Genomic DNA, 12,534 nt, shown 5'->3' with positions numbered 1-12,534 from the left:
AACAACACACGATACAATCACAGAAAACTACTATTTCCCAAATAATCAAACATGGATTGCAATACTTAAACAAGATTGCTTGAATTGCCAAACGAGCAAATTCATGCCAAACCTCCTCATGGCTCAACAACAAACATTCTTAGAATTTTCACCATACTTCAATCATCGTATTTCAATGAACACAAAGGCCCAATTTCCCCGTTTTCGGATGCGAATTCGGACACTTTTGCCGCACATATAGTTTACATTTTAAACCACGAACAACGTATGTACCATGGTCCAATGGACTCGTTGAAAACAGTAATCGCCAATTAAACACATTTCTTCGCTTAGTTTTAGGTACACAATACGACACATGGTCAAAGAACGAAGAAGTATTTCCTTTTGCTTTCAATTCACCAGTCAGAACCAATATGAATTTATCACCATATGAAATAGAATTTGGACAAAAACCGAAACGACCCATAATGTTTAATCTATCTTTCACTACAGATAGCTTTAAAAAATGTAAAAATTCCCCTAATTCACCCTGTAATTCCTTACCCAAACAAACACACACTGATCATCTTGGTCATTACCCGCAAATTAAAAAAGTAAAGAAAGGACCCTTTGCACATTGGTTTCTCAATCGTGAAAAGATACATTCAGAAGTTTATAATGAAGTACACAACTATCTAAACCACAATAAACATTTACGCACATTTATAAATCGCCGTTTTGGAACGGCGCAACCACTTAAAATTAAAAATTATGTTCTAGTTGTAAATAAAGCCACACAAACTGGAATATCAAAAAAGATCCAACCACAAAAAATTGGACTTTATAAAATAATTGACACCCCTAGGTTGGTTACTTAAAAACTAGAAGATTTTTCTGGTAAACAAATCACCCATCACAGAGGTAACATTGTACCATATTACTCGAAAGAACTTTTCGTTCAACAACAAATGGAGAAATATTTCTCTGATAACTCACTATTAAGACTCCATCCTAAAAAACCAACAATCACCAAGTCAAAGTCTGTCTCGTTTAGTATAGCCATCCCAGACATACCGTCAACAAATGACCTTTCCCCCCCAACACCTTGTAGCCTGTCTTAAATACTCGAAAACACTTCAGAAAACTACACTAAAAGAGACACTCGTCTCAGACGCCAACCGACGAAAGACTATAGTTTTTATACCACAGTCGAAAATTTCGGCTTCAAGAACGACAATTATATAAACATATACAACCACCATTTTTCTAATACACAAAATCATTCTTCTCGCTTTAGTTAGCGTATCATAATTTAGCATAACACACTAAACACCTAGTAAATATAATTCCACTAAAAATACAATTCCCTCGTTCAATACGAGACGGATAATTCATATAGTTCTTTCACCCCTCTCCCACGTAATACAATTATTTTCACTGGGAAAAGTAATCAAACCCCTTAATATAGTAAAAAAAAACATGAACTATCTCTTAACCTGTTACCTTAGCAGAACCACAAAACCCCTCCATCGGGAAATGAAAGGAAGGGGATTGCAGGCCATTCCCCACAAAAGTAATAAAAAGGAAATTAAACAAAAATTAAGTTAACATCCGACCCAAGGCTCGGTCCGGGAAAAATTCCCTAATCTCATTTAATTGCCAAGATATCATTTGGTAACTTTTTTCCCCTGAACAAAAAGTCGTGATTAGGCTATATCAGATCGTTTAAAATCACTTTTCAGTCTACCACTCTCTCAAACTAGTTGCTTCTTTCTCACTTCAAACTCCTCTCAATTATTCTCTTCAATACTTCATTCTCTCTTCACTTTCTTCGACACTCTCTCCAAACTTAGAAAGTTTTCTAAGCCTTTTTTTCATCTATTCACTTAGAAAAAAAATTTCTAAGCCTTTCTCTAAATTTTTTAAATTTCACCTCTTCTCTCTAATTTCAAAAAGAACTGTCACACAGTACAGTTCTTTTTCCATCAACGAGAACAGCCTTTTCTTCAAGCAACACTTCAGCTGAAACAGAAACACCAACTCTGCTTCAATTCTCCACTTTCAGTCTCACAGCACTGAAAGCAACTCTATCTCCTGAACTAAACAGGTATGCACATTACTTCACAACACAGACTGGAAGTATTATTTCAAAGAACACCATACGCGGATACCTTTCGATATATCCAAAAATTCAAACCTAAACAGGTCCGTTTCCAAGATGTTTTTTTACAATCTAGACCATAATACATACTCACACACTTGTTGTGAATGGGTTTTCGATATTCGAGATTTTAATAACGAACACATAGCCCTCTTCTATCTTCCAATTTTCCCACCACAAGCAACACCAAAACTCTCCGAAATTCTTTATACAGACATTGTATACACGGTTACTCTTGACGCTATCCCAGCCTCGTACGATATAAAATATATTAAAGAACTTCTCAGGTTGGATGAACAATACCAACAACTCGCAAAACAACAACAGCAACAACTCACAAACTGAAACTATATATCCACATACTATCTTTTCATTCGAACGAAAAGACCATGCGATTGATGAATTTTTAACAGTTTTCTCTGCTAACTTTTTAGATCTGATCTATCTCCATAATGCCATCCCACCATAGTCACCCTTCGCAGCAGTCAGAGTTAGTGTACCTACTTTAAATCTTTTAATAATTGTTATTCCCACCTCTTCGAACTATAAAATCTATTTTTGCGATAATTGCTTCACTGTAGGCCAGAGATTATCGTCACAATTGCGTCCTCCAATCAACAACCCAACACTAACCCATGGGCTTCCCCGTTTCAAAACCACCTAGTTGCTCATAAAGTGAAGCGACTAAACAATCCACCACAAAAAGTCATCATTTAAACCCTTTAATAAAAAACCACAAACACGAGAAACCGAGGAACACCCATACTCAGTCATTACTACTGCCAAATCTGCAGCTAGACCTCGTCCTACCGGACACTTCCCCCACTTCACCCCACAATCACTAATCCCGTAAAACCCATCAAAGTCAAACGCAAATACACCAAACGCAAGCACAACAACAACAACCCAGCCACATAAACACACAAACTTTGCTACCATATTCCGGACTTCTAATTAACACAACACTCCAACCACCATCTATTATACCAGCTCCACCACGAGCACCATAACCTGAATTAATTAATTATTCAAACACTCCACAATTTTCCACTCAACCTATAAACTCTGCAAACACCGACAAAACTCACAGCTCCGAATTGCCTACGCCATTTCACACTGTTTCAGACATTACTGATACACCACAAGATAAAAGTTTAATTTCAGACACTTCTATATCTGACCCACTCAGTTCTCAATTTTCTCCACCTACTCCATCATAAATCGCAAGTAACCCTTTTAATCCGCCACAAGAACCAATCTCTAATATTGAACGTTTACTCACGCAAGCAGATTGGAATCACTCTTTTAAAATAGTAAATCCCTGCATCGGAAAACATCCAGATACTACTAGAACTTATCTAGCTTTACCACTAAAACTTGATCCAAAATTTTTTGTCCGCCCTCCCGCCCTTTTCGGTGATCAGAATAACGGCAAACAACTTCATAATTGGGCTAAACAAAGAATCTCTAAATCATATAAGATCACACCAGTACAAAAACAAAGAGCACACAATCTATTAAAACAGTCGATTACCTTTTCGGTTGAACTTGTTGTAGAACAAGACAACTTAATTTCTCACCCACAAGCTGCCGCACCACCTATTTTCAGATTGAAAACTAATCCCTCACCCTTTATTGGTCAAGAAAATCAAATCACTATAAATTTTTGCTTGATATACCAAAAAACACGGCAGGATATTTTGTCGTCTACAATCCTCACTCCGGACTCTCATACAAATGTCCATAACAAATTTAACTCTCTTATTGCTTAATTTTTTCCTTTCACATCCACTTCCAATAAAACAACCAATTCAAGTAGATAACACAACATTTCCACAGCCAAATCAGGCGTAAAAGAACTGATAGTTACGCATTATTATTGTTTCCCAAAGCATATCACTAATACGCAGTATTATAAGCTCAATAAAATTGGCAAATGTAAAATCAAACCAGCAGATTTTCAAATACTCCACGCCAAAGTGCAAATATTTTCACAAATTCGAACACTTCAAGTACGATCCTATTCCATACACGCTAAACTTAACGACAAAGAAAGCTTCTCTCAAACCGCACTAAGAAGAGGCTTGAGGTTTGATCACGATAAGTAAACAACACTACCACTCACAAAACATACAATTTGATGTACTCGACGACCGACGCTGGCAAGCAAATATAGAAGCCAAACAAGGCCGTTTTCAAATTGATCGCTATCGACCCTTTGCATTCCAACAAGGAAGCATGGTCTAGAATCCAAGAGATTGCGAATGGATCCCAAATGCCACTGATAACCCCTCGGCAAATTATCCAGGTAGAAATCCTGAACACGAATATGATGTCATCCACACATTAGGATGGTCACTTCAATTAACAAATATCACACTCACCTTTGATGTAAAATCAGAAAGCATTGACTATGGGAAAATTCGTAATAAATGTGATCTTGAAAGAGGCTACTTTCCTCCCAACCAAGCTATTAAAGCCACAGTTATTTGGGTACCCGATAACCACTGTCGTATTTTTGATGTTGGAAGATCATATGCACGAATGATCAAATTCCAAGAACGCTACTTTATTGAAACACTTGAAGGAAATGAATCTAATTCCGGTCACAAACAATGCACACATGTATTCTAGTCGTTTTCAGAAACACCTTTACGATGAATCCGCTTTTTCTCGTTTTGAAGTTCTCACAAAACCTTTACACAAATGTAATGAAGATTGCCCATATTATACCACACAAAACCAAGACAATTTTATTCAAAACAATGAAGGCTTTAACTTAATAATCGGTAAAGCATCAGCTGAATTTAAAGATACACACGTAACAGTTCCTGAAGGCGCAACTCCCATCACACGTTATACCAAAACTAATATAGGAAAAGGATATGTTATACCAAAAGAGACACCCGTTTATCGTTCATCTGAAAACTACGAACTTTTTAGAAAACAAAATTTTTTGGTGCCGTACACCCAAATGTACAGGTTGATGAGAAACTCCACTATATGGTTAGCCGAATCTTATTAGAAATGGAGCGCACGAGTCTTTCTATTTATAAAAAACTTTGTGATATTGACCGCGATCTCAAACAGACCGCTTTTATCTTACTAACACAAAAATTTCCACTCGTAGGATATGCCATCACAGGACAACGACACACGTTCGCTACACCAAAAAGTTCCAACGTAATTTCATTTTTCTAATGTAAAGTTGTTTCATCGCCCTTATATGTATTAGAAAATCAATGTTTCGAACGCATTCCTATCCACTACCAAAATAAACTGCAATTCGTTGACCAAGTCACACGTAAGACCTTTCCCTGGTCTATTAAAGCACCATGTAAATCTGATAATTTTGATCGAAAACTTTTTATCAACGCAGACGGCGATGACGCATATTGCTTACACCTTATCCAATTAAGGCGCGAAATCCCATTAGAACTTTTACACCAGACGACGTAGAAAACCGCCTCACCTCCGCAGATTTTACCGCACAACAACTCGGCATCTACAGCCAACCTGACTGGACTAAATCTATAGATAAGATGGAATTTAACCAAATTGTCGATGACGCAGTACAGAAATTTGAAGTAGCACAAGCAGTAAATTTTGCAGATCTTGCAAAACAAGCACAATTACAAGCACAATTCTGACTTTTACAAAGTGAATATAATAATTACTTCAACAAAATCTTTATTAACGGAAGACAATTCACCCTTCGCCGTCTTGATTGTCGTGATTTAATTAATGGCAACTATTTTAGAGAATCCCTCAAAGGAAACTTTGGATACCCTTGGTACGTATTAAAAGAAATAGCCATAATATGGACTGTTTTTTATTTTTTAAAGTGCCTATTTGGCCTATTTCGTAGTTCATTTAGCACATACAATCTTAAATCACTCTTAGGCCCTAATATCACACTGGCTAAAATCATCACCTCCGGATTCTTTGGAGTATTCTCCCAAACAATATTCTATGTATCACAATCTGATTCTACACAATATAAACCAGCATGACCTAAGAAACGACGTAGACAATCTGTCGACAGTTGCACTCCACTCTCACAATGAATGTAACCTATTACACAAAAAATTGAAAACTTAGATAAGAAAAACTCTTCACCAGTACACAATAATTCAATCAAACACCACACTTCTACGCTACCAACCTCTATTTACCAATGCTACGAGACACCAACAGACTCACATGAAAATATAAAAAACCTGACTTTCAGTCCTTTTAATTACACTCTTTTCACCCAACCAAACGCAAACGCTCACACGGTATTTCATTCTAAAGAGATTCTTTTAATGATGATCCTGATTACCAGGAAATTCCAGAAGAGCTCATTTTAAAATTACCTAGCACTCGTATTTAACCATTTTTGTTTTAGCGCCTCTACAACACAAGAGGGAGCTTCACCCATTCCCCAAATTGTCGAACCAACGGCATACGACCTCATCAAGCTGGAGGTTGCGGACATTCTACCCTCACCGCGTTGGTGCTGCCGCCTCCAGTACTCGAGCCAGTTTGCGAAATGCAAACACCAGCCCTCTTCACGATGGCTCAATCTTCCCCACAGCCAAAATCTGTGGACACAGCTAATTATGTGTGGGTGAACCCACTGCCTTCACCCGCCACCTCGTCTTCCAGCGCAGGTGAACTCCACCTGTATATAGACAGTGACACGAGCTCACCCTGGGTTCCTGTAGGACAGCAAAGCTCGTCACAAGAGCTGTCCCTCCAAGGAGACAGCCAGGTGCCACAGCCAATTCCTCTCTTCTCTACTACACACACAGCAGTCACATCGCAGCCACCACCCCAGCCTACGAGCATTCCCTCTTGGAATGATGAGGTAGCCACATGGGAACAGTCTGGCCGCTCCACACCAGAGACCGTCGTCCCTAAATGAGCGTACTTTGGAAGAATCCTTGGAATATGACCACGATCACAGCCACTGGTTTAACCATCACCAGTGATGCCCACACCACACACACACAGCGTCCACCAGTACCCTCACCGCGGTACGGCCCGACAATACCGCCTCTCAGGCCACAACCCTCTTTCCCGCAAACACCCACTTACGATCGACCAACATCGATGGACAATTATCCTCGTACCGACCCCTCACCTAGACGACGCCCACGAGCGACCGCACATGAAATATATCCAGTCCGCTCCTCTCCGATGCAGGCTTCAAAATCGCCTGCTCGTCACATCGCAAGCCCTTCACGAGGCCCACAGCCCTTATCCTCTCGTGGCAGAGGAAATCCCTTTGCACCTACACAAGGGATTACTCACCGGTCACAAGGACCAAACTTCCGCTTAGACGAATTCACCAATCCTCTCGGTAGTATTACCGTCCAAGGATTTCACGTGCCAGAGAGAATTAACCATACCTCCACGCCACCTCAACATACACTCAATCCCACAGCAAGTTCATGCTCTCTGGGACAATTAGAGAATTAATATGTTCAAGAGGGACGAGACAAGGACCTTCCACTAGAATGTCTGCAGTTCCCTGTTAACCATCGTTTCACAGAACGATTCTGGCACCAATCCAAATACTTCTTCGCCCTTGTAGATCGCCCGAATGATTACCTGAATACTTTCTTCACTCGCGACACCGCCCCCTACCAAATTTACCAGAAGTACGATCCATTCTATTTACAACTCGGTTTTCTACATCCCACACAGATGGATGTCAACAACACCTTACAAAAAGTAATTCGATTGAAGATGCTCCACACGGTGCACAATTGTCTATTTGTGCAACACCACTTCCACAGAACCAACCCACTTATTCACATGAATTCGCGTCTACAGTACGCAAACACCAAATTGACCACCACGAAGTGTGTGCATGGTCACACTTTCAACCTCCTCTACAAGGACTGGATGGCGGATAAACTTGACAATCGCGAAACCTCACAAGAAGAGACTCAGATCTTCAACCATCTTCTCGCGTTGCAGCCCCACTGCTACGTTGACCAATACCCCCGTGCCCTCGCTGCTTGTCTGGCGCGTGATCCGGATTTTTTGGCATTCTTCCTCGATTCAGACAATCGAGCTCCGGATTTCGAAATCGAGTACCGGACATAGGCCACAGTCCTGAACCACACATCGGGCTCACAGACCCTCCATTCCAAGACTCACTGTTCTTAAGAAACTCACTCAAAACTTTTTTTTATATTTCTTTAACATATTCATTATTTAGTTTTTGTCTAACTCCCTTTCTTCTGTCATAAAATTGAAGAATACGATCAGTTCTTTTCTTCTTCCTCCCTGTCGGGGCTTACTAAAAGAAGGCATTAAATTTGACTAGTAAGTTTAATAGTTTAATAAAGTAGTTCACACATTAGCTAAATGATGGATTTTCACCAGAAGGTAAGCTGGTAAATCCGACTGGCTCAAATCTTGTACCAGATGGAGAAAAAGAAATCTCCTTGTACAAACCAGAGGGAGACTACGACTACAAGCGATCCTCCAACTGGAACTAAATCCTCACTACAAGACAGTGAGAGCAGTTGGACCTTCTATACAGTACTGACGTTACCAGCCAGCACACCCTGTAACTGGCACCCTCACTGGTTCTAAAATTAGACGAACCCTTCACTGACGACACTGGTCACTACTTCAACGACAGGGACTTCAGACGACGGCACAAGTCACAACTTCACTTCAGAGAAGGCACAACTCTTCGCCCCACCTTTTCAACGAGGATGACACATCCAACGTATTTCTGCTACAGTTCACAAATCCGGATTTGAAACTCTTAACCCCGGATGGATGTAGCGGTAGAAATACTGGAGGAAAACCTCCAACCAATTAGAGACGACACTATTCTCTTTTATATAGAGAGAACTCTACTAACTGTGGTCAGTCTATTAGTTAGATACACCATGTGTATACTCTTGACTCCGGTGCTGTACTTTATTACCACCGTAATAATAGAAGTTTATCTTCAGTGTTTTACAGAGTCGGTTAGCCGGAGAGATATAGCTAAGCCTACTTCGCGCGCAGAAATAAGTAGCCCTAGCTCTTTATACCTTAAGGCTGTAAAAAGAACCCACCTTGGGTCTGCCTTACTTATAATTACTGATTCAGACTTCCCTAATTGCTTAAGTTGACCTTACTCAAGTTAATGAAATTAGAATTGTAAATAAATACGGTTGTCAGTGAGATTGGTCCTCAAATCTGCTCAAGTCGATTGAAGTTAGCTAAGGTATCAACCAACCAGCTTGAGATCCCTGCGCTCGAAGCAACCTCTGATCTAACACTTGTCGAGTCCACAACTGTGCGCACAGCGCTTCAATTACATAATTCGGTAGAAAAAAAAACATAATTGGATAATGCTCTGGAAATGGTCTGATCGAAATTTCTAAAGTTGACTGATATGTGGTCGCTTTGGTCTCGGTCATACTGACCAGACAGCACTTTGTGCACTTTGAAAGCACAAGCGCTCCAAATTCTGATCAAAGACAATTTCAAACCAACAAAAATCTGACTATTCAGATCCAAACGCCCGAAAATCTGATTAGCGGCGATTTTGATCGCACGAAAGTCTCAAATTCGTGAAAGCCGAAGTCGATCTGACTTAGTTTTGAACCCAAATAACATATTATAAATCTTATACAAATTCTTTTTTTCAGAGGTATTTTGGTTTCAATAACGAAACAAAACTAAAAATCACAAAATCGGAAAACAACAAAAATTGTCAGCGAACGGTAAACAAAACGGACGTACAAACACATAATTGCATAACACATGAAAAACTTTAATCCAGAAGTTAAATTGAAATTGTCCTTTTTTGGCGCGCAAAAGTCATTTCTGAGGTCATTTCTGAGGTCATCAAGATCAGAGGTCATTTCACTCCAGGACCGTCTGGTCAGCGGTCATTTAGGCCTGGGTCAGTCTAATCAGAGGTCAATTTGGTGTGGGTCCTCAACCTTGGTAATGTTTCCAAACAATAATCTTTAATTTCAGCTGCGGCCCATCAATGAAAGTTTCAGTGGGAATCACTTCATCATGAAAACGTGCCTGAAGGAATCAAAGACTGTGGTGAAGTACATAGAACCCTTCAAGTGTTTCGAAGACAAAGAATCTGATGACAAAACCTGCTAAACTGATGAGAAGTTGATAATGCATTAGCTCTATTGCTCAAGCTTCTTCTAGACAATTGAGCCATGAAACTAGTTATGGTCACTTTAGTTGAACCGTTATTATACTTTTTCTTGTTATTCTAGTTCTCCTTAGTTGTTATTAATTTTTGTAACCGATTGGTCTGAAAATTCAAAAAAATTCTTTCTAGGTGGAAAATTCAATAAAACTTTTTGTAAGGCCTTCTTTCCAAGTACTCAAAGTAGGCAAAAGATGGATTGGATGCACGTTCAAATGCATAGTTCTGACAGGAGTTCTGTCAGAGAGAGCTTAAAAAAAGAGCGATACTTTTGTTTCAACATTTCTAAAAATCGATTGAGACTCGCCATAATTCCATTTGCCGCACCATTGTCGTGATCCTAAGCAAGAGTAACAGGAACTTGTTAACAGCCAGCAAAAGCTACTCAAAAGCAATATTTAGTCGCTCTACTTCTGCAGTCCAAATAATATGAACCGTCTTGGGCACGATCCTTTTACAATCCAAAGAATATGGATTGTATTGGTGCTTTGTCTTCCCTTTCAATGCAAAAGACTTATTTTCTTAACTGCTTTCAATTTCTTCACATTTTTCAGATCTTTTTCTTTAACACATTGGAAACATAACCGACTGAACGTCGGAAGAATTGCTCTCGAACGACTAGTGGGAGCTCTAATGAATTGCAGCCTGCTTCAGTCGGGGGGGGGGGGGAGGGGGGACTAAGATATTCAAAAGTGGGCTTCAAATAAACACATTAGAGGTTAACATATACCACTATTAAGATTTAAAGTAAAAAATGGCACCAGTTTCGGCGCACTTTTCATTTGACTTTTAGTATTAAATTGCCGCCATTAGAGTTCAGCTAATTGAAATTGTGATTGAGAGAGAATTTTAGATCACGCGAAACGCAAAAAGTCAAGGGCGTAAAAGTCTTTCGAAAAGTCAAAATTGTCAAGCAAAAATTTTGCATAAAAAACATAGCCGGTAGAATACCGGAAAGAACTCGAATCGTCGTGCATTACAATCTCTAACCTAACCTTACCGAAATCAGAACATCGAAGTAGACCAGAGAAAAAACCAAAAGTAGCCCAACAAACCACATTAAAGTGTTTTAAAAATGCCTACAATTGTTTAGCTGCGAGGGGAGCTAGCTGGGGTGGGTGGGTAGATAGGTTGGGAAAGTAGGTAGTGCTGGGGTAGGTGGGGGTAGTTAGGTGAAGAGAGGGGTTAGTTTGGGGTTAGGGGTAGGTGGGGGGTGTAAGTTGGGGCGGGGGGAAGGTAGTTGTTGGGGGGGGGGGGGGTTGGTAGGTGGTGGGGAGGGAGGTAGGTGGTTGTGGTGGTAGGGGGTAGGAAGGTGGGTGGGTGCGCAGATAGGTTGGCAAGCTGGGTAGTGCTGGGGTAGTTGGGGGAGTATGTATGGGTAGCTAGGTGAAGCGAGGGTGTAGGGGTGGGTGCGGGTAGGTTGGAGGGGGTGCGGGGGTTGTGTGGGGTAGGTAGGTGTTGGGGGGGGGGGGAGGTAGATAGTTGGTGGGTTTTTGTGCGGTGTACTTTAGATAATTAGGGGTGACTTATATACAAACAAAAAAATCTCAAAATGACCTCTTCACCTTGAACATTACCAGCGTTCCTAATTACTATACATTAAAAACGAAGCTTCTGTTAAAGTCCAATGTTCGAAAACAAAGTCAACAATCAAAAAGGGAGGTAAATGATCGAACAGAAAGAAGTCAAAATTCAAGTCATGAACAAACTTGCTTTCTGCTAAAAAAATAGGAGGTAGAATACAGGAAACGACTCGAATCGTCAATCAAAATAATCTCTACCCTAACTTGGACAAAATCAGAAATATCAAAAAAACTAGAAATAACAAAAATTGTAGACCAATATAACATAAAAAGCGTTACAAATTTTTCAGTTCAGGGGTGTGGTTAGGTGCTGGTGTGGGGGGGGTTGGTAGGTGGGGGCAGGTAGGTGGTGGTGGGGGTGTAGGTAGGTGGTGTGGGGGGTAGGTACGTTGCGGGGGGGGGGGTAGGTAGATACGTGGGGGGTGGTAGGTAGGTACGTAGGGGTGGGGGCAGGTAGGTTCGTTGGGGTTGGGGGTGGGTACGTTGGGGGGATAGGTATGTTGGGGGGGGGGTTGGTAGGTGGGGGCAGGTAGGTGGTGTGGGGGGTAGGTACGTTGCGGGGGGGGGGTAAGTAGATACGTGGGGGTGGTGAGTAGGTACGAGGGGGTGGGGGTAGGTACGTTGGGGTTGGGGGT

At 40.7% G+C, this 12,534-nt stretch overlaps 1 protein-coding gene across 1 annotated transcript in view; it reads left to right on the top strand.

Annotated features, from left to right (window-relative positions):
• LOC142340932 (uncharacterized) overlaps window positions 1-10,478 on the top strand; it is a 40,647-nt gene extending 30,169 nt beyond the window's left edge. The window contains exon 2 of the mRNA XM_075391709.1: window positions 10,124-10,478. Within this exon, the coding sequence (XP_075247824.1) occupies window positions 10,124-10,261 (138 nt within the window). The 3' untranslated portion in view covers window positions 10,262-10,478. The remainder of the gene's footprint in view (window positions 1-10,123) is intronic.
• Window positions 10,479-12,534: the final 2,056 nt, after the last annotated feature.

The sequence above is a fragment of the Convolutriloba macropyga genome, chromosome 6 (genome assembly GCF_964194025.1).
Source record: "Convolutriloba macropyga chromosome 6, txConMacr16.3, whole genome shotgun sequence".
Taxonomy (NCBI): Eukaryota; Metazoa; Xenacoelomorpha; order Acoela; family Convolutidae; genus Convolutriloba; species Convolutriloba macropyga.
This window is presented reverse-complemented; position numbering and strand designations above follow the sequence as displayed.